The following is a 23136-nucleotide window of genomic DNA, read 5'->3' as shown; positions in this document are numbered from 1 at the left end:
TGACGGACAAAGCTCATTTTTCGCTCTCTGGCGGGGTCAATAAACAAAACTGTCGAATTTGGGGAACAGAGAACCCACACATCATTCACGAAACACCATTGCACGACGTAAAAGTTACTGTTTGGGCCATTTGGGCCATGTATTGGACCATTTTTTTTCAAAGTTGGAGAAACCGTCGACGGTGCACGCTATTCTGAGTGAATTGTCAATATATTCTTTCATCATTCTTTCAATGGAGTTTGGTGCAATCTTTAATCTGTATTATATATTTTGGGCTCAGAAGCTTTTTCTAGGGGTTGCTTTGGCAACGAAGTTAACGGGAATTCCCTTTAATTACTTTTACTTCCTGCGACGGATTCATATCAGTTCGTTTTCAGTTTAGTTTATTCTCAGTATTCTCAGTTTAGTTTATTTTTTTCCGTTTATTTTCAGTACGTTTCTGCTTAATGTTTTTAATTCGTCAATTGTTATTCTTTATAGAGGAGTTGTCTGCCACATAGTTGTTCTTTCCCTTTAGGTATTCTGCTGTAAATTATATTGTTCTAGTTCTAATCTCATCCTTGCTAATTTTGAAGTGGGATTTTTCGTTGAAAATAGGTATGTTAGGTGTTTATGGTTTGTTTTAATTGTAAAGTTTTTTCCATATAAAATATATTTTCCTGTAAGATCTATTCCATTATATGATTCCATTATATGAATACTGCTCTGCATGCTTTTTTGCTTGCGTCTGTTGTTATGCAAAATTCCCTATTGATGTCAGGATATTGTATTGTTGGGTGAATCAATGCATTTTTGAAATTATTAAATGATTCTTTAAACTCTGATATCCAATTAAATTTGACGTTTTTCTGTCTTGTGTCTTGATTTAGGTGTCTCGAATATGTAGAGAAATTTGGAATGAATCGTCTATAGTAATTAAAACAAGAAAGGAAAGCTAACTTCGGGCGGAGCCGAAGTTGATACACCCTTGCAGTTAAAAGCGGATATATATCGCAAACATCGGATAAACGTTGCCGGTCCTTATGAGAATATCATCATAAAACCAATTAATTACAATAAAATATATAAAAAAAAGTCCCAAGCTTCTATCTTCAAAAATATCAAAGTTGGTATTTCCAAAGTTGGATGTCTCCTTCACTGCGTTGCACACTTTTGGACAAAATTATAATACCCTCTGCAAGGGTATAAAAAACAACGAATCTTCTTGCTTCATCCGCATCGGAAGAAACTAGGTATTTTTGTATTACTTCGTATTTTTTTCATCAGGTAAAATTCCTTTGTCTGTCTGTCGTGTATAAGGATGAACAATTATCTGGATGTAATTTAAGATTGTGTTTTCTGCATAGATTAAATACATTGGTTACATTTTTTATCATATGCTTTTAGGAAGAACCTATTAAAATTAAATCATCTATGTAAAGGAAAGCTTGGGATGAAACCCGAGGGCACAGGAAATTTCTCTGCCCGAGCTCTGCCACACACACCCAGTATAAATGTGTGAAATGTCATGCTCACAGCCGACTTTCTGCTATTCGTTACAAAAACTAATGCGTTAAAATCCTATCAATTCGGTGCCGACCCCTGGCTTAAAACGATACGAATCATTGCGTTGAAAATGACGTGATATCTGTAGAGTTTTCTTCCAATTTTATATGGTGAAATCCGGAAATTAAATCTAGACATGAGAAAAATTTAGCTCTACCAAGCTGATCTAATATATCTCCTATTCTTGGTAGTGGGAATTTATCAGCTAGCAGTTTTTTCGAGTCGATTAATAATCTCCAACGTTTTTCTTCTGACCCAGGGATCGATTTTTTTGGTATAAGTATTAGTGGGCTATTGTATTCCGATACCGATGGTTCTACTTGTCTGTCTATTTCTTTCTTTTGTCTGTGAGGTATTCTATAATTATACCCTTGCAGAGGGTATTATAATGTTTTTCAAAAGTGTGCAACGCAGTGAAGGAGACATCTCATCTTGGGAAGTCTTCTGCTACTATTTGAAAGTGATGAGGTATGAATTTCCTGCTTGTTGTTCTATATTTCTTAAGCCTTGTGATTCAACAGCCCCTTCACCTATTCCTATTTATCCATAGTTATCAGCATTTATTTTTTAGGGTACATATATCAGAACCGGTATCTATTATATATATAATATATAATATTTTTGGCTGATAGTTTTTAGACATTTGGACATAAATATTTTGACTTAGGTTTATTTTGTATACCTGTACTATTTTCTGTGGTTTCTTTTTCTCAAGGGAGGTATTTAGTTTTCCTGTCCTACTTCAATTGCCCTTACTTGGGCATTAGAGTTTTCCCGGGAGTTGTTGTTTCCTCCTCTAGTTATCGTTATAAGTGGGTGTATAATGTTGGTTATAGTTTTGATTATTATTTTGGCCATGGTAGTTTCCTCTGTAGTTATTAAAATTGCCTCTACCCCGATAATTTCCTTGGTAGTAGAATCATCTGCACCGTGGAAAATTACCTTGATAGTAACCTCTACCATTGCCTCTGTAATAATTTCCCCTATAACTTGTGTACATTGTACTGAGGCTATTAATTCGTTGTGTGCAACAGTATGTATGTATTTTTTGAAACATTCATTGTACTAAATGTGCTTGCCTCCAATATAGTTTTTGCTTTACCGCTTTCGCAGTTTTTAATTTTATTGTTTGTATCGCTCCTTTGTGCTGAATTTGTCAGCATGTTCAGCACTTAGTCTTTCATTGATGTAAGATGCTTCAAGAGATTTGCGGATGCGCTCCAGTTCATTTGTGAATTGGGTTGCCGTCTTACCTCTTTGATATATATTGCTCATTTTGGCTTTAAGCACATTGGATGAATCGCCAATTATAGTCAATTGTAGTTTTTCTATTATGGCTTTGATAGTAGTTTCATTTTGTACTTTGTATAGTGCTGCTCCCACTATTTTGGACTTGATAACTTCTACAGCAATGTTTTCAAATGTGCCTTTAGTGATATTGATAAGTCTCGATGCGGATATGAATCTTTGTAGATGGATTTTCATTCCATCGAGTTCTGGTATCGCTGAACTCACTTCTTTAATGTACGCCATGATGTATCAATGTATCTGTCATGATTGCAGTAGCTTCTTCGGAGTCACTATTTGTTAAATTGGCTCTGATTCTGAACTACATTGATTTGGCAATTCGTTAAGTCTAGCTGGTCTTCTCTTTTTAGAGTGTGGTCTCTTATATTTAGTTCATTATCAGAGAACTTTGTTTCGTCTGATTCTGAATTGTCCTTTTCTAGGCTTATACTTGGATCACTTCCACTTTCTATTGGGGTGTTTATTATTGTAGGAATTTATATATCAAAGTCATATTTGTTTTTTATGACATGAAGGTTATCTTTAGGTTTTATTAAAAATTTTGAGTCCTCTGACCAACTTTTTTCTAAGAAACTATTTTTATGCTCTTAAATCAATAGTCTTGCTTCATTAAAACAATCTACTAAAATAGTTGCATGTTTATATATTGTTTGGTTTTTGGTATCCCTATTTTAAGATACCCATTTGTATGATTTATCAAATTTGAGTTTTATTTGTTTTATCGTTTCTCTTGTATTTAATCTTGTATCTCTTGCCAATCCATTAGGATTTTTTAGTTGACAGAGTGAAACAATACATAGGTATATTTTGTCCATACTCTATCTAGGTTATTAGCTCTGCTCATGTATCATGTATAGTATTTTGTTGCGTTTAACATACAAAATAAGAAGAAAAAAATGTGCTACAGTAACAGAAGTTTATATTAACAAAAACAACAATAATGAATTGGTATCATCAGTGTGATAAATTATTTTTACATTATTGACAACGTCAGCCTTGTTGTCTTTGGTTTGGCTATCGTCTGATTCAAACCAACCCATTTTTTTTTACCTTTTTAACAATATCAATGTTTGCCAATTTTTTTGAATGTTCTGGCTCTTACACCGCTATTTCTTCTAGGCATATTATGTATTTATATTTATAAAAATTTAATTTTAATTTGATCTGTTTTAATACATTCCTAAAATTAAGAAATTATATTTTAGCAACTATTAAAAATAATAATTTATTTTTTTTACATGTCCCTGCCTAAGAAAAAATAAATTTTTGTGTTATTTCCATGTACTACAATACAATGTTGTGTTTAAAATAATAATGCATCGCTGTGCATTGTTAATGCAACGCAATGCATATTTTTTTTAAATTATATATAAATTAAGAAAATAGTGTTTTTTCTTTATGTTATCCAACGGTGGTGCAGGGGGTCGGATTGTATTCTAAACTACTGCACTGTTTCAAATTTTAATTTTATTTCGTATTTGTTGTGATTTTTTTTCAATTGTAACTTTTATTATTTCGGCACTTTGTTGGTTCGTTGAGTTGCTTTTAATTTAGCAACTTTTACTCACGTCGGCATATAGGTTTGAACATTCCCAAAATAAGTTCAGTTCAATTTGGGGGTTTTTATTGTTTATTCAAATTATTTATGTGTTCCGTAGAGCGGTTAGTTTTCTATTGATTACATTTTTAGTTCTTAATTCAAATGGTAATTCTAAGCTTCACGGGCTGCGCCTCGCAGTGTCGCGGCTGCTTATGTGCATACTATATAGAATTGCAAGACTTGCAACGTGCACATAAATACCTTCACCTTCAAGTGCCTTCACACAGCTTAGCTGGTGGGAAAATATTCAGTAACTATAAAAATTCATTGGATGGTCATATTTAGTTTGCACTTAGAAGCGCTGACCACTAATGTTCAATGTTTATGAATGATACAATTTGATACTCTGTTAGTACAGTGTATATTCGTTATATGCGCACCCAACATAATAGTTATAGGTTGCTCCGAAAAACATAAAAAACTTAATAGATGCTTTTGTGAAATGCAGGAAAAACAATCTAAAGTTACATCCAGAAAAATGCTAATTTTTTATGCATTTTTATACCCTTGCCCTTTACCCTTATAATTTTGTAGAAAAGTGTGCAACGCAGTTAAGGAGACATCTCCGACCCTATGAAGTATATATATTCTTGATCAGGATCACCTCCTGAGCTGATATAAGCATGTCCGTCTGTCTGTCCGTCTGTCTGTTTCTACGAAAACTAGTCTCAGTTTTAAAGCTATCGTCTTGCTACGTCTTCCGTCTACGATCGGAAATGACCCAACTTTCATTTTTTTGAAGATAGAAGTCTGAAACTTAGTACAGATTAAATTTATACCAAATTTCATAATGATCGGCCCACCGTATCTTATAGCTGCCATATAACTGAACGATCGGAAATGGATATTGGTAGATATACAAACTTTGGTATTTTTGAAGATAGAAGCTTGGACTTTTTTTTAGATATTTTATTGTAATTAATTGTTTTTATTAGGATATTATCATAAGGATCGGCCAACTTTATCCGATGTTTGCGATATATATCCGGTTTTAACTGCAACTGCATCAACTACGGCTACGCTCGAAGTTAGCTTTGCTTTCTTGTTTCTTGTTGTTATACTTTTTGGTGTATCATAGTTTTCTAATGCCTCGTAATCTATTTTATCTACTTTGACTATTTTGGTTGTATAACTTAACTAACAGTCATATTGTCTGATACAGAGTAACACGCCCTAAAAATCGATTGCTGGGTTGGGAGGTAGTTGCGTCGCAGGCGCGATCCGCTAGAAATCCGAGTCAATTCCCGAGCGAGAAAATTTGGGTGCGAAGGTTTTTCTTTGTATGACTCTTTTTGCTTCTGGATTTCGTTTTTCACTTCGAGGATGCCCAGATCCCGGTGGATGTTTTCGTTGCGAAAAGGACTGAATTGTAGAGTAGTAGCTTGTAGTTTAGGTACAGTGGCGATCGTGAGTTTATGATCCAGTGGATGCTATAGTCGTCTATCAAGGTGGACGCCAAGGTACGTTACTTCGTTAGCTTGAGGGATCTGCATACCGTTTAGTGAAAGCGGAGGGCATGCTCTTTTATTAAGAGTAAACGTTATATAATATGTTTACACTTTTGTTCGTTTATTTTAACGCGCCAGTCGGACAACCACCTTTCCTCAACTATTAGATGATTAGCCAGTTGGGTTGTGGCTTGGGTTGGGCATCTGGAGCGACATAAGATAGCTCGAAGTGTTCTTAGGAGTATCCGCAGTATACAAAACATATAGACACGGGCCGAGTGCGCTTCGTAGTGGAAATCCAGCTTCTAATGTCTAGTCGCCCGAAGTAGGTGCGTTGCATCTCCCTGAGAATACCCTATTGAAGAGGTATGATTCTAGTAGCTTGTGGGTGTAAGTTGGCAAATACGTTTTAATTTTGTGCATAAGTCCAATGAACCAAACACGGTCTAAACTTGAGATATGTCGAGGAAAATACCGCTGCAGTATTCTCGCTGTTCAAAGGATGAGCGTATTTCGGGTGTTAATCTGTTCACTTGCTCGATGGTTCCGTGGTATTGAAAGCTTTCAGATGTGGTATTATCCGAGGTAAGGCTCGGTAGCTCGATAGAAGGCTTATTAGGGGTAGCTGAATTACAAGCAGGAGGAATGAATTAAAGGCAGGGTTGGGCGAGATGTTGAAGATGTGTAGCGAATGTTTCAGCTCGGTTTTCATTGCTGCGACCCCAGCATCCCGAAGAGTTTCCCATCGCACAGTGGTTCCGCCAGAGGCCAAAAATACAAAAAAGTAATAATGACGAAGCAAATTGCCTCTAAAATGTTCATACTTCTTGATGGCAACCCTGTTTTTTCTGAAAATCTAACGGGCAATTCTAAAAATAGAATGCAAAGCGTGATCATGTGTACATTTTTGCAGCGCAGCTGTACTTAGCAAGAATTTTTACAAAACAAAATTGCGCTTCAAAGTGGTCAAACGTGTGATATAGTGATCAGATTTTCATTATTCAAAATGCATTTGGAAGTTGAAGGTATTTACTTTAAATTTCTATATTAAGAATTAAATAAATCCAACAAATTTTTTTGTGAAATTAACAAAGTCGATCTAATATTTTTTGTGTATTTTGTGAACGTATTTTTTATGTTTACCTAAAGTTTTAGTTGTGTCCCCCCCCCGATTCCCCCATAAATATTATGTTCATCGTATTAATCAGAGTTTTTACTTAATAAAAGTATTTAAGTCAGCTGCCGAAACATGACGATGTGTGTGAAACAATCAATAATAATTAGATTATAATCTAAAGCATCTTTTTATTTCTTCAAGGTCAAACTTTTCCAGCAGAGCACCTGTGCTTGTTTTGTGTGTTTGTCTTCGTCTTTACTTGTGGTTTACATTGTGTATAAAAACTTCGTAATATTTAAAAATTTTTGTTTTTAAATTTTAATTTCATAGGCAATATAAGTCAGTGTGTGTTCGCACGCCTACATAATTTTTATACCCTTTCAGAGGGTATTATAATTTTGTCCAAAAGTGTGCAACGCAGTGAAGGAGACATCTCCGACCCTATAAAGTATATATATTCTTGATCAGGATCACCTCCTGAGTTAATATGAGCATGTCCGTCTGTCCGTCTGTCTGTCCGTCTGTCTGTCCGTCTGTCTGTCCGTTTCTACGCGAACTAGTCTCTCAGTTTTAAAGCTATCATCCTGAAACTTTGCATACACCCCTCTTTTCTTTGCACGCAGTATATAAGTCGGAACGGCCCGGATCGGCCGACTATATCCTATAGCTGCCATATAACTGATTGATCGGAAATGGTATAACTTTGACGTTTTTAAAGTTAGAGAGTTCAAATTAGACATGAGAGCATTTTTTGGCAAAACATTACGACATGCCCAATTTTATAAGGATCGGCTTACTATATCCTATTGCTGCTATATAACTGAACGATCGGAAATGACCCAACTTTCGTGTTTTTGAAGATAGAAAGGTGGAATTTAGTACAGATTATATTTTTGGTCAGTTGATCCAACCTACCAAATTTTATTAGGATCGGCCGACTATATCCTATAGCTGCCATATAACTGAACGATCGCAAATGACCCAACTTTTGGGTTTTTGATGATAGAAGTTTGGGACATTTTTAGGTTTGGTTTTTGTATTATAATAAATTGGGTTATATTATCATATTCTCATAAGGATCGGCCAACTATATCCGATGTTTGGGATATATATCCGGTTTTAACTGCAAGGGTATATAAACTTCGGCTCCGCCCGAAGTTAGCTTTCCTTTCCTGTTAATATATGGTGCTTCAAAAAAGGCACACACGCTGAAAAATTACGACAAGTATTGGCTGATGTCCAACAAAATTTGATAAACAACGGCTTTCGAGATGAACTAAATGCGTTTATTCAACCAATTAAGTACATTTGCAAAAAAATTGATGATTTTTGGAAGCGTTATAAATGCAAGAAATCTTCTATTTTACAATATGAGTCTGATTGGCTCACTAAAACGGAGTCAATTTTATTGAAAACTGCAAAAAATGTACCTCATGAAAATGCGTTAAGTGCTTCACGCGGACGTAAAAAACTAAATTATATGGAGTCTTCAACGAGGACTAAGCGTCGGCGTATAGCTCATTTGGTCGATATTGATGAGACCGCTGTCTCTGCATTACGCAACGAAAACCAAGCCCAAAATGTATTGCCAGCGGATCCCACAGAAGTCATTTCTCTTTTAATGGAGACCGGAATGACCAAACACCAATATTTGTTGATTCGGAATTTTGTAAACAGCAAAATATTATTAGATTTTTTTCCCAGCTATCAAAAGCATTTTAAGCTCTAAAAATGGTAGATATCCGGACAAAATATCTGTAGACGAATCATACGCAGAAGTAGAACTTCAAAGCTTGTTAAATAACACAGCCTCGAGTATACTTGAGCTTCAATCTAATGTTATTGAAACAATTGCAGATGATTCTGTTTCTAATCTGTTATTAATTAGAAAATGGGGGTTCAATGGAAGTACGGGCCGTAGCGAGTACAAGAAAATGTTTTCCAATAATGATGTAGACGACAAAAGTTTATTTGTTACATCTTACGTGGCTCTTCAACTTATTTCAAAAACTGATCAAAAAGTAATTTGGAAAAACCCTCGGCCTTCGTCAACTCGTTATTGCAGACCTATTCGATTCCAGTTTAAAAAAGAGACGACCGAAGTATCAAAATCAGAGGAGAAATATTTTAGGGAGAAAATAAAATTTCTAATACCTACAGAACTATGTGTCCAAAAGAGAAAAATATTCGTTGAGCATAGCTTACAATTAACTATGGTAGATGGAAAAATTTGTAACGCTTTAAGTGAATCGCACTCCACTAAATGTTATGTTTGCGAAGCCAAGCCAACGAAGATGAACAATTTGAATGAATGTTTGGAAAAAAAGGTATCAAAAAAATATTTCGAGTTTGGCTTTTGGCCACTGCATGCAAAAATAAGATTCTTTGAATACTTTCTTCACCTTTCTTATAAGTCAGTCATAAAAATGTGGCAGGCCAGAAGACTCCAACAAAAGCAAAAAGTTTCAGAAAGAAAGAGAGAAGTTCAACGGGATTTTCGAAATAAAATGGGCTTAATAGTGGACCAGCCTGGAGATGGTGGCAAAGGAACATCCAACGATGGCAATGTAGCGAGAAAATTTTTTTGGAATCCTCGGTTGTCTGCAGAAATTACAGGCCTTAATGAAAATTTGATTCATCGTTGTTCCACCTTACTGCAAGCTTTGGCATCGGGACACAAAATCAACGTACACAAATTTAATGAATATGCCCTCGATACTGCCAAAGGGTTAATCAAGGAGTATCCCTGGTACTATTTGCCTGCGACGGTTCACAAGGTGCTTATTCACGGATCTGCTATTATAGAGCATGCAATGGTTTCAATTGGAGAGCTCTCAGAGGAAGCTGCAGAGGCGAACAACAAAGAAATAAAGAAATGCAGACTGAATCATACCCGCAAAATGTCACGAATACTTACAAATACAGACAAATTGAATTATTTGCTTTTACGGTCTGACCCATATATTACTGGGCAGAGAAATATTGAAAAAAATGACAATTTAAAATTATTTCCCTCAGTTCATAGCTTGCTTGAGGAGACATCCTAAAATTTTTTTTGTATAATTTTGAAGTTACAACCATTGTAAATTTTGTTTAGTACTTAAATGGCTCATAAATTGTTATTGCTTAATTATTTGTTAAATTTTATTGTTTGGGGCTCAGTGGTTGGCGGATTTATTCAACTACAAACACTATTTACGAAGCTTGGGAAAACTTTCAGCCCTCTTATCTTATTAAAGCATTTTTGGCCGCGCTTCCATACAAGCGGAACCACACTGCATCGGGGTGGTCGTTTCAATTGGGGCGCTAAGATTAGGTGAGCCCTCCACAGGGTGCACTTTGTGCTTAGTAGCGAGAGATTCTGGATGTACCTCAGCTTTGTATTTTCTTCCTGTTGGTGAAAAGACTGGTCGAGTGATCGGGTTGCTTCCTTAATGCGTTGTTTTGAAACTGGTGATCTGCTGCTTTTCCAATCATGACGAGTGCGCCTCTTTTTTTGCACGAGCTATTCGATTTGCTGATAAGATTTGTCGTATTTGTTTCGGTCTACTTCCTTCCCATGAGGAGAAGAGATTTTAGCTGCCGCAACGAGTACTTCTTCCAGGACGCTCGTAGTGTACTCGATGTCCGATTCCATATTAAACTCCGGGGCGAGTTCTATGTGGGCACTCACGTTCTTTTTTTATTTAAGCCAGTTCGTTTTTAGCGTCGTCAGACTGAAGGGGTGTTCGGTTATTTCTGGTCTTTAGAGAAGCGTTAGACTTCTTCACTTATTACTTTGCACTTATTAAATTGCGAGGTAAGTTTTTGTCACCGCAAAATCAATTAGGTCTGGCAGCTTGCGGGAGGCGGTTGGCCAGTATGTGAGACTAGTCCAGTTAAGTGAAACATAGTCCAATTTATTTGTCACATTTATAATTGCATTGTACAATTGCCTTCCTTTGGGAGTCACTAGTCTTAATCCCCAGTGCGTATGTTTGGCGTTGTAGTCTCCTGCGGCTATGAAACGATCCCCAACTGAATTGTAAAAGACCATAAATTGTCCTTCCAAGATTGAGAAGAGAGGAGGGCAGTAAACGGCAACGATTAAAAGGCTTCCGTTATTTGACAAATTTTTACCGATGTGGCCTGCAAGAAGTTTGATGCAAACCTTTTGTGAAAATGGTGTTTAATGCGTTCTCTGATTAGAACGCCGTGGGCTTCCTATCTGGATGATCAGTGCGATAGATTGTGTAGCCTCTTAATTAAAAGTTGTATTTGCTTGTAAGATACGTTTCCACCCAGTGTTTGAAAAGCTACCCTACTACCGTAGTTTTTCGATTTGCTCTTGCTACAGCTGTCACTTTTTTCCAGAGTGGGAGCAGAGCCGTAGCAGAAAAATGAAAATTGACTGCTCTGCTCTGCTCCGAGCTACGAAAAGTTCGAAGCTATTGCTAATGTTATTTTTGTGCTCCTTGGAGCCATAGCCGTAGCCAAAAATCTAGAGCGAGAGCAGAGCAGAGTCAAAAATATTTTTTCATGTGCTACTGCTCTAGCTTAGTTTTGATTTTTGTTTTTTTCTCCCCTGATTTTTGTGCACCTTCACTGTGTGACCACTTTCTTTACCTCCTTTCTTCCTTACTCACTTTCTTTACCCTTGTAAGAATGATATTCAGCCATGTATTTATTATTCTATTTAAAAATTTATTTAATAAATAATTAATCGTTGTCTTCAAATAAACTCAAGTTGTCGATCGCATTATCTAAATGTGTTGAGTTTAGGCGAACAAGGAGTATATTTTCTAATGTGTCGTGGCCTAAACGATTTCTGTTGTCCGACAGCACCAGTTTTAATGAAGAAAATGCCCGCTCTATTGTTACCTATAAATGTTTGGAAATTAAAATTATGTTTCGAATTAAGTAATAGTTCTTACTTGAGTTGGTGGTATAGCAAAACATATTTTGCTTAGTTCGTAGAGCTCTGCATCGCATGATTTCCTCTCTTTCCAAAAATGTAAAACATTTGTACTGGATTTCATATACGGTAATTTTAATGTTTCAATCTTTGCATGTACATCGGTTGACTCATTTGGCATAACGCTTACACTTAAAAAATCATCCAAAATATCAAAATTACTTTTACTATTGCTGTCCTCTGAAGCAATTGAGCTAGTAGACGATGACAATGTTGCAATGGGACTATGCATTTTGATGCGCCCACAATGTTTTATTTTGATTGTGCCCACAATGTTTTTAAGAAACTGACTGCCCTTTCCTTTTGAGAGCTGTCCAGAATATGATGGAATCTTGGGTCTAAGTATAAACAAGCTTCGAAGCCAACATTAGATGTTAATTTCTTGGTCCGTGTTTCCATACTTTCAATAAGCGCCTCTCCAATTGTACAAATAATTGAAAATTTGATTAGTGGTCAGTTTGCAGACCAACCACAGAGCATAAAAATTCCCATAGTGAAGTTGCTCCTCTTGAAAGTGCACTATGGTCTTTTGTAGTGGAGCCATAATAGTCACATACGACTCCATAAATTCCCATAACATTTCATTAACTATAAAATCGTCATCTCTTGATTTGTTCTCGACAGTTTCAATAAGGCTTAAAATACTTTTCGCCTTACTGAGTTGGTCAACCATGTTGTATGTTGATCCCCATCTAGTTGGACAATCCAATTGAGGCCATTTAAAATTTTTCAGTTCAAACAAGTCACGGTAACCATTTGATTGCTTCCGAATGTATTTCGTAAGATTTCGGCACATTAACAAATATTCTCTAATATTTACATTTTTTTTCACGTCGAGTGCACAAAGCTGTCCAGTGTGTGCTGCACAGCGACATATTTGTATATCACCTACAAGCGCAGTTTCAGTTTTTCCAAAAAGCTCGATTTGCTTAATGTACTCGACGTTCTCTTGAATACCGGCATCTTCCATGTCATCTTCGCTCAAGTTCATTTCTGATAAAATTTTCGTCGTCTTTACTTCACGATTTGGCTTAGAGATATTCCGTATTTGTCTAATACAGATAGAATCTCCTTGGCAAGATTTTTGGCTGAACTTGACCCAGCTCCTCTGAGTTCCACCATTCCAAGAACTCGCGATTTTATTTCATCTGAACTAATGAATTGAGCCGAATATATTCCGATCAAGTCGCGTTGCACTATCAATTTTTAATGATAGAATCCGATGTTTACATTCGTTATGTATTTCTTGTCGAATTTTTTCTGCTACCTGTCGAAGAACAGATTTGCACTTTGTTCCATTTAATGAAAAGTTTTTCCCACTTTTTTCTTTTAGACCTTGACATATGGATCAATTATGTTACGCATATTGTCTGAATTTAGCACATTAAATGGAACGCTATTCTCGGTGACTAGACCAATGTAGGACCGGATTAATTGTTTCTTTTTTCAATCAATTGTTTTTTATTAATTTGAACTTTAATTTGCTGATGTTTAACTATTTTTTTTGGCTGCATGCCACTAGAATCATTTTCTTTTTGTTCAGGTCGAATGTCATGCAACATTAAATGTTTCTTTAAATTAAAGGCACGATCTTTTTTTAACATTCGAAAACATTTTTTGCATTTAACGAGCCCGTTGTCACCCTCCTCAAAATATTTGAAAATATTGGACGATTTATTGGTCAGAGACATATTAGCACCTTGAATTCCAAATTACAAGTGACTAGAGGTGGGCGCAGGCCTGTATTTTGGGGCCCGGAACGCACGAAAACAAAATCTTTTTTGAGAGGCCCGGCCCGGCCGAACACGAAACTTTTTCATCAAGGCCCGGGCCCGGCCCGGCCCGGCACGAAACTTATTTAAACATATTTCAAAATTTAAAAGACATGTTATTTATGTATACATATATATAAGTTCATATTTATTAATCCTAATTCATGTTTTTATTTTTATTTTATTTTTAAAAGTTTATGAATTTCACAATATGGCCAAATTTTAAATAGTGGTGTGCAAACAAGTAAAATATTGTTTAAGCAAATCGATAGTAACATCGATAAGCAATTAAAATACGATTAATGGCGGTTGCAATTCGAGAATAAAAAAAAATAGCGCGGTCAAATCAAAATTGTTTTAAGGCCTATTTCGGGTTTTTACGGGCCGGGCCGTTTTGAAAAGGCCCGGGCCAGCACGAAGCCCGCACGAATCTTAATTTTAAGGCCCGGGCCCGCTTCGGGTCTGTGTAAGCCCGCGGGCCACGAAAAAAGCCCGGCCCGTGCCCACCTCTTCTTTAAACATCTTATTTAGGGCTTGCATATCTATCAATATAGGTTTTAAAAATATCAAATATAACAAGTTGTCACCATTGCAATACAATTCATGCAAAAGTTTTGCCTTGTGACAACTTGTGGCTTGTAAAGAAAAATGTAATTTCAGCTCGGTCCACTGATCCAAAATCCTTGTAACTGCTCGTTCAATTGACAGCCATCTGGTATCAGAAACTCTTGGAATCTTTAATGGAGCCTATTTAAAAAAAATATAATTTTAATTATATTTTAAAGAAATCAACAAAAACGGCTTTTACAAATATTTTATAAAACAACATCTAAAACATGGGTTAGCTAAAACGCAGTGGCATATTAGTGAGTTTGTTGGGACAATCACAAGTACAAATTTTGAATTAATATATACCTGGTCATTATTCAGACATTGGTATAATTTTTTGTAATTAATTTGCCGAATAGAGCTTTTGGCGAACCACGAATATGTATCGTGAACAAGGAATTCTAAAGATTCTGGAATATTTGAATCTAGCGAATGGTTTACTGCTAGTTGAATGGAGTGGCAGACGCACTTAATTAAAATCATAGACGGAACATCCTTTTAAGTTCTGAATAGACACTATTCCTTGACCCTATCATCACGTTGGCATTGTCTGTCCCTATGCCAATAAGTTTTTGAATATTTAGATTATGTCTCAAAAGTTCATTGCGCACGCCTTCTGCTATTGTTTTAGAATCTCCAGCCTCTATAGATAACAAACTTAAAAAAGTTGACACCATTTCACCTTTCTTATAATAAAAAAAATGTATGGCAAGTCCTATATAAATAAACGCAAACACAATAATAATAAAAGAAAATGAGTGAGTATTAAAAATATAAATTACATACCAACTAGTTTTGTCACACTAATGTCCGTTGACTCATCTATTAGCAGACTGAATGAAGAATCACCTATCTCCTTACGTAGTTCCTCATTGAAATGAACTGCTAAAACATTAGAAATAATGCTAGTGCACTTATTGCGGCCCAGTTTAATATTTGAAGCTGCAGAGCACTCCTTAAATTTTTGCACGCATAATTGGCTAAAGTGATCTATTGGGGCTATAGATGTGTGTTCTGCAACATATAAGCATAATGCTGCTTCCTGCTCCGATGTTTTAGAGGGCACCGCTGAAAACTGAAGTTTATTCTTTTGTTGGAAGCTGCCGCTCATCGAAAAATGTTTTTTTGTCTGTGCATGCGACTAGATGTCATGAAGTTTCGCGCCAATACTGCATTTGCAGTAGCAGCAATATGCTTTTGTGGCATCTGTCGTATCTTTGCGTATCCAATCCTTAAACTCCGCATTCTGCAACCACGCGTCGCGAAAATTTTGCTTATATGTAACTTTTGGCATTATCTAACTTGCTTTTGAAATATTTTTTACAGTATTCCCTTCACCGTTTCACAATTTCACAAAGTTCTATCTTATCGATAGAAGATCTATTGATACTATTTTGAAAGTGCCAAAAGTAGCCAAATCATTAAAAAAAATGCTAGATTTCTAGCTAATAGCATTTTTTAAAATCTTATAGCTTTCGCAGTTTCAAAATAGCTAGATCTAGCAATAAAATAGCTAAAATGGCAACACTGCTTAAGAGAAAGAGAGTGAGCTATTGAAGTGAGTCGCGTCATTCTCAGTATGAATCTCAGTAGCTGAGATTCTGGAGTTAACGAAGGTGGCCCAATAAAGATGGCTACCGTCCGTCAATAACGGGGCGGATGATGCGACTTGCGATTAAGCATGGTCCTAAGTGAAGAATTACGCTTGCAAGGAGAACCGGCACTCCTGAAAGGACCAGAAAGCATCTGGACAGGATCGGAGAAAAATGAAGAAAAATGCCGAGTGCGTTTGTGCTCATCGGAGCAAGTGACACGTTTATATCGTTGCAGGGGTTCCCGTGCTACTGGCGATTGAAGAGGACTACCGCCTAGGTCCTAATGTTCACACGTCGATGCCGTGGACAACGAGATGAGCTTGAGATCTCCGGCCCCACTGTGGCTGAGTGTGAGGCAGAAGAAAATTTTTTGGTCCGCAGAGTGCAATCCGCACAGGAAAAAAAAATTGGCGCCAAAGTAGCGCGTCTTGGAGATCTTTCTGAAAGAGGCGGAGAATATTGTTAATTATCGTCCGCTCACCAACCTGCCGGTGATTGCGGACCAGGAAACCTCTGTTACACCGAATGATCTGCTCAAGGGAGCAGCTTATCTGCTGGATACCCCCGGCCGGGATGGAGGCATTGTAAAGGAAGGATCCACAAGGGAACAGTGGCGCATCGCGAGGATGCTGAGGGACAAATTCTGAAAGAGGTGGGTCTCGGAGTACCTGCCCACGCTGACACGGAGAGAGAAGTCTTCGTTTGTGACCCAGCTGTGAAGCGTCGAGACTGTCGGAAAGGCGTCGTAGAGAAAGCCTTTGCTGGAGTGGATAAAGCAATCAGGCGAGCCAGAAAGCGAATCATGGGTGGAGATCGGTCTCCCCGCTTCAAAGTTGGCGGTTATGGATTTGAGTGAAGATGTTTTTTACGGAGGTGAGAATGTCGTGGGTCGAATGCGATATCGATAGTTTAGCTTAGTATTTTCTTATCGTTTGGTATTGTGCTCTAATACAGTAATCGGACACACTAATATTAAGTTGGCACGCGTGGTGAGTTTGTCGTTAAGAGTCATGGACTGCAGTAAGGCATTTCCTTGACTAAGTTTGAACTCTTATCGAATTTGTTACTCCCCACAGAATAAAATATATGTTATACGTTATTCGTTGAATATACAACTCGGCAGTGTTGGCAATACCAAAGTTGGTATTTTTACCAAATACCTTTTCCGATCGTTAAGTTATTTATATTTTTTTTTATTATGACAACAGGGACCATTAAATATTATGACAGAAAAATTGGCTTATGTGTAACTTAAGTAAGAGAAGAAAAAATAAGAATGTCTAAGAGTTATTCCAAATGAGGTCCAGCGGGTGAGTTCTTAGCAGCCTCCGCATCTGTTCGCTGTTGTCGAGCAGAGTGGTTGCCAACTCGTTGGGGTGGTTGTGTAGCCTGTAGTATGCACATATATTGAGTACCCACTGTACCGAGAGTACTTAAAGGGTGCGCACTGTAACACTTTGTTGCAGTGTTTACATTATCCAAAGTCCCGGTCATAAACCCTAAGTGGCCGAAATATGAACCGATCGTTATGCCTTAGCCCGCACACAGAAAGTGCTAGTGTCAGCATAATCGTAACAAACGGTCAGCATATGCATACCCCTCGCGCCTCCACTTGAGAGCGCATAACAACATATATTATTATATTCCTTTATATATAAGTACATAGCCGTCTCTCTGCCGCCGCCTGCGAGCAGCGCTGCTACGAGACTTAGCCTTACTTAGACTTAAGAAATATTGTAAAAGAACAGAGACATTTTGAACGTTGGAGCGGCACCTCAGCTGCTCCTCCCAAATAAAGACCAACTAAAACCAATCCCCTGGAGTTATCCTATCACATGGCGACCGTGACAGCGATGGAAGGACATCGAGGGATTAAAAGGATGTACCCAGGAGGATACCCATAATCAGAAAATCATTGGAAAATTACTGGAAAATTACTGAAAAATTACTGGAGAATTACTGGAATATTACTGAAAATTACTGAAAAATTACTGGAGAATTACTGGAATATTACTGGAGAATGAAAAATAAATCGACAAAAATCTGAGTGAGTAGAGTAAAAGCAATGGGCAATCGCGGAGGAGTCGCGAAAAAAATAAAAAAAAGAGTAGCACACCTAAAGTGGCTACTCTACGTAAACACTCCACCTCCCGCGTGGGCTACAGCCCAAAAACTTCAAACAGAACTAGATTTTCTGAAAGAAGAATTATTAAACAAGAAGAAAAGCCCAAAAATTGCCGCCACTCACTCAGTATCGATTAAGAAAATTAATGAAAAAATAATAACAAAACCTCCACCACCAAAGCAACTACCAAAACTAAAAAAGACGTGCCCGAAGGATTGCCCTGGACCACTGGACAGCCCTCACTGCAACCAAACCTGTGCGAGGACCGGCACCGGTAACGCCTGAGTCCAAAAGGCCCCGGACAGCAGCAGCAGCAAATAGAGTGCGGGAATACGCCACCTCCTGCGCCACCGAGGGAACGTCAGCGTAGCCAAACCGGCGACGACCAGCTGACGTGGAAAAAAAAAAAGGAAATCAACTGAGGAGAATTTTTTTCTTACCCATGCACTGCGTTGCATAATTTTTTTTGATTGCACTGCGATGCATATTTTTTTTTATACTATAACATTTTTTTGAAAAATTGAGCGGAACCTCTTTTGCCCAATTTGAAAGTATGGCCCGTATAGCTGTACAAATAATAGGTAGGAAAAAATGTTAGATAAGAAAAAAAGACAAAATTTAGAAAATTTTTTTAAAAAAAAAAATACGACAAATCCCAAAAATTTATGTAAAATTTTAATGAAAGAAAAAAATAAATTCAAAATAGCATAAATTCCTAAAATTTATGAAACATTTTAATACCCTTTTAATGAGAAGTAATAGCATAAGTAAAACAGATCAAATAAATGATTCTGACTATTACTTCCCAGAAAAATTAAGTTACATTGCAAAACATGACTCAGAGAAAAATATAATTGAAATCGGAAAAACAAAAACATATAAACTATCTAAAATGGGTTTAGTAGACACGAAAGTCGTAGATTCCACGGCAAATGTCGTTAATAAAATTGAACCAGGAAAAATCGATCTTCAAACAATTACAATATTGTTAATGATAATCGTCATTATAATGTTAGCAAGCGTTTTGCTAAAATTATATAAATTACACAATAAATGTCTAAAGAAAAAATTCCAGAGTCAAGCAAATGACCTGGACAAAATCTAAATAAAAAACCAAAAAAAAAAAAACAAAATTATTATACACAAATGTAAACACTTACAATCTAAGACAATGAAATAAAAGAAAATAAATATTAAAATATATTACGTAATTATCTCTACAAAAGTATGGCTAAACTAAAGGCATGGATTGGAAAAAATTGTACGAGGAGTTATCAATAATTAAAACAAATTTTGACAAATCGTACAAGTCCCTATCTCAGAATAGACCCATTCAAAAGAATACGGTTAGGAAGCACGTTGAAATATTAGTAGAGTGCTTTAATGAAGCGCGTATGCTAATACATGATCATAGAGAAAGATTAAATCAAGATCATTGGTCACAGGTATCGAAACTTTTGATACGACTACGATCTAATTTAATATTTATTAAACAAAAGTTCAGCTTAGAAATATCGTTACCAACCGTTCTAAACACTCCAATAGCAGTTGACACTGCACCTGACTCGGAATCAGCAGAAACGAAAGAATCTGAGTCAGAAGAGCTTCCCAAAGTAAACCCCAAAATAGAAGATACAGATTTAAATAATCTTACTATTCCGGCGGTATACACTGATCTGGATAACTCTACAGATTCAGATACTTCGAGTGTCATAGAATACAAGATAGATAAATCCATCACAATGGCACAATCAAATATTGATTTTATTAATACAGCATCTAAGCTTATACCAGTTTTTGATGGTAAGGCTGAAAATTTAACAAGTAGTATGCACATATATTGAGTACCCACTGTACCGAGAGTACTTAAAGGGTGCGCACTGTAACACTTTGTTGCAGTGTTTACATTATCCAAAGTCCCGGTCATAAACCCTAAGTGGCCGAAATATGAACCGATCGTTATGCCTTAGCCCGCACACAGAAAGTGCTAGTGTCAGCATAATCGTAACAAACGGTCAGCATATGCATACCCCTCGCGCCTCCACTTGAGAGCGCATAACAACATATATTATTATATTCCTTTATATATAAGTACATAGCCGTCTCTCTGCCGCCGCCTGCGAGCAGCGCTGCTACGAGACTTAGCCTTACTTAGACTTAAGAAATATTGTAAAAGAACAGAGACATTTTGAACGTTGGAGCGGCACCTCAGCTGCTCCTCCCAAATAAAGACCAACTAAAACCAATCCCCTGGAGTTATCCTATCACAAGCCTCTGGATGTACTTGCTGCTGCTTCTCTGTATCTCCTCCTTCACCCATGGGAAGCGAAGCACCTTATTGGATTGTCTGGTTGTCGTTGTAGACGTGTGGCCCAGTGGCGACACGGAGAGCTCTTTTTTAAAATGTCTTTCCGAATAATAGTCCGAATATTAGTCTTGCTGGCCGTGCCCCAAAGTGGGATCCCGTATGTCCAAATTGGCCAAATAATCGCCTTGTAGATTAGGATTTTCGAAGAGGTCCTTAGCTTCGACCTCCTACCCATCAGTTAATAGTATGCCTTTAATATTACTACATACTGCTTTCGCTTTTTGACTAGGTGAGGCTTCCAAGTAAGCCTCCTGTCTAGCATAAGGCCCAGGTATCTTGGGTTTTCTACTAGTGAGATGGGGGAGCTGTTGAGGTGGGCCGGTGGGCAATTTCCTTAACGGAGAGATAATGTGATGGCGGGTTCAGTTATATGGCAGCTATAGGATATAGTCGACCGATCCTTAAAAAATTTGTAGGTCGTATCAACTAACCAAAAATATAATCTGTACAAAGTTCCAACTTTCCATCTTAAAAAACATGAAAGTTGTGTCATTTCCGATTATTCAGTTATATGGCAGCTATAGGATATAGTTCACCGATCCTTACGACCCTCTAACTCAAAAAACAACAAAGTTACAGCATTTCCGATCAATCAGTTATATAGCAGCGATAGGATATAGTCGGTCGATCTCGGCCTTTCCGACTTATATACTGCGTGCAAAGGAAACAAGGGTGAATGCAAAGTTTCAAGTCGATAGCTTTAAAACTGAGACTAGTTTACGTAGAAACAGACAGACAGACATGCTCATATCAACTCAGGAAGTGATCCTGATCAAGAATATATATACTTTATAGGGTCGGAGATGTCTCCTTCACTGCGTTGCATGGGTATAAAAACTATCATTTATTTTCCCATTTATTATCCCCTAAAATATATGTAATGTAATATGTAATGTATATGTAATATGTAATCGAATCAATTATTATGGATTCTCGTATAGATTAATTTATCTTTCATTTTAATTATTATAATCTAGAAAAACATATGATTGTTAATAATAAAAAATATTAAATTATAAAAAAGTCTCAAACTTCTATCTATAAAAATACCAAATTTGGTATAAAAATACCAAATTTGGTATTTTTTTCCAAATATTATTTTCGATCGTTCAGTAATATGGCTCCTACTATAGTCTTTTTATGAAACTTGGTATGTTGTATTATTTCTCCAAAAATAGAATCCATAGAATCTCGACTCTTTAAATATGAAAACAGCACCATTCCGATCAATTAGTTATATGGCAGCTAGGATGGGATAGGATAAAGTCGGCAAGTTTATATCGAAAGAGTTTTAGGTTCGAAGAGTTTTATATTATATTTGTCCCAAAGGTAGACAACAGAAAAACAAAGATGATGGCGTATGCGTTGGGTGCTTCATTGGGATGCTGCGTTCGCTTTAGCAGCTTAATTTTTGTGACACAAACCAATGCTGTCTTTAAAAACCGCTATGACATTTTCGATAGTATTGAGTACCACCGGCACCGCAGACGAGTATACTAGTAATTCTGAAAAGAGCCACTGCTGCAGATCTCTGCATCAGCCCGAAAGCATCGCTGCGCGACAAAAAATTTCCTGTGCGCCTAGAAGCTTGAAAACGTTGTTGAGAACAAACGTTTTTATATGCGCTTATACTTATTTGAGTATTTAAGTACGTTTTTTTGCATGTAAGATAAGAATGTAAGACACTAAACTAGTAAAGTGTGTAATCAATAAAGCCCGATAAATTTTGTTTATTCTTGTTTTAGCGTGCTTTACGACAGTATGAACAGGCTATGGGGACGTCGGCTAATTTAGGAGATCGTATGGCACAAATGGAAGCTATGGATGGGGCAGCCCGCTGTTTGGAGACTCTACGTATTCAAAATAAAATTTGCAATTGCAGGCCGCTTGAGTTTAATACACGTCTTTTGGAAGTAGCTAGTTCTATTGGAGCTAAGGTAATTTCTTGTATAATGCCTTTAATTTAATTCTTTAAGGTACACTAATTAAAATTTGTTATTCATTATTCAAAAAATTTTTTTTTCTATAACAAAAATTTTTTGAAGAAAATAAAACAAAGTTTTCCGTATAAGTGTCTTTACTTTTAGTTCCTGGTCATCTTGGTCAGGGCCAAGATTGACCTTCAGAAAAACAAAAATATTACAATAGAAATAAAATATATATTATTCCCTTTTACATCAAAGTTATGTAAACAAAACAAACAAGAAAGCGCCGAGAAGCCGAAACGGGAAGAGCCGAAGTTTATATACACTTACAGTTAAAACCGGATATATATCGCAAAAATCGGATATAGTTGGCCGATCCTTATGAAAATACCATAATATGGTATTCTCCAATTTACTACGATACGAAATCTAAAAAAAGTCCCAAACTTCTATCTTTAAGAACATTATAGTTGGTATTTTTACCCAAAAACATTTACGATAGTTTAGTTATATGGCAGCTACAAGATATAGTCGGACGATTGTTATGAAATTTGGTAGGTGGGATCATTTTAGCCAAAATAGAATCTGTAATAAGCTTTTTTGTCAAACAACAAAAACACGAAAGTTGGGTCATTTCCGATTTTTCAGTTATAAGGCAGCTATAGGATATAGTCGGCCGATTTTTATGAAATTTGGTGGGTCGTATAATTTTGCCAAAAACAGCATTCATGCATTCGAACAATCGAAATTCGAACTTTCTAACTCAAAAA

The 23136-nt window shown here is 36.7% G+C and overlaps 1 protein-coding gene across 6 annotated transcripts in view; it reads left to right on the top strand.

The window, feature by feature from the left end:
• LOC108124132 (43 kDa receptor-associated protein of the synapse) overlaps positions 1 to 23136 on the top strand; it is a 443392-nt gene that overhangs the window by 225620 nt on the left and 194636 nt on the right. For all 6 annotated transcript variants that reach the window (XM_043213549.2, XM_070282394.1, XM_070282396.1 and 3 more), the window contains one exon: positions 22187 to 22378. In XM_043213549.2, the coding sequence (XP_043069484.1) occupies positions 22187 to 22378 (192 nt within the window). The remainder of the gene's footprint in view (positions 1 to 22186; positions 22379 to 23136) is intronic.

The sequence above is a fragment of the Drosophila bipectinata genome, chromosome 4 (genome assembly GCF_030179905.1).
Source record: "Drosophila bipectinata strain 14024-0381.07 chromosome 4, DbipHiC1v2, whole genome shotgun sequence".
Classification (NCBI taxonomy): Eukaryota; Metazoa; Arthropoda; class Insecta; order Diptera; family Drosophilidae; genus Drosophila; species Drosophila bipectinata.
The sequence above is the reverse complement of the archived record's forward strand: the minus strand, read 5'-3'. Positions and strand labels throughout refer to the sequence as shown.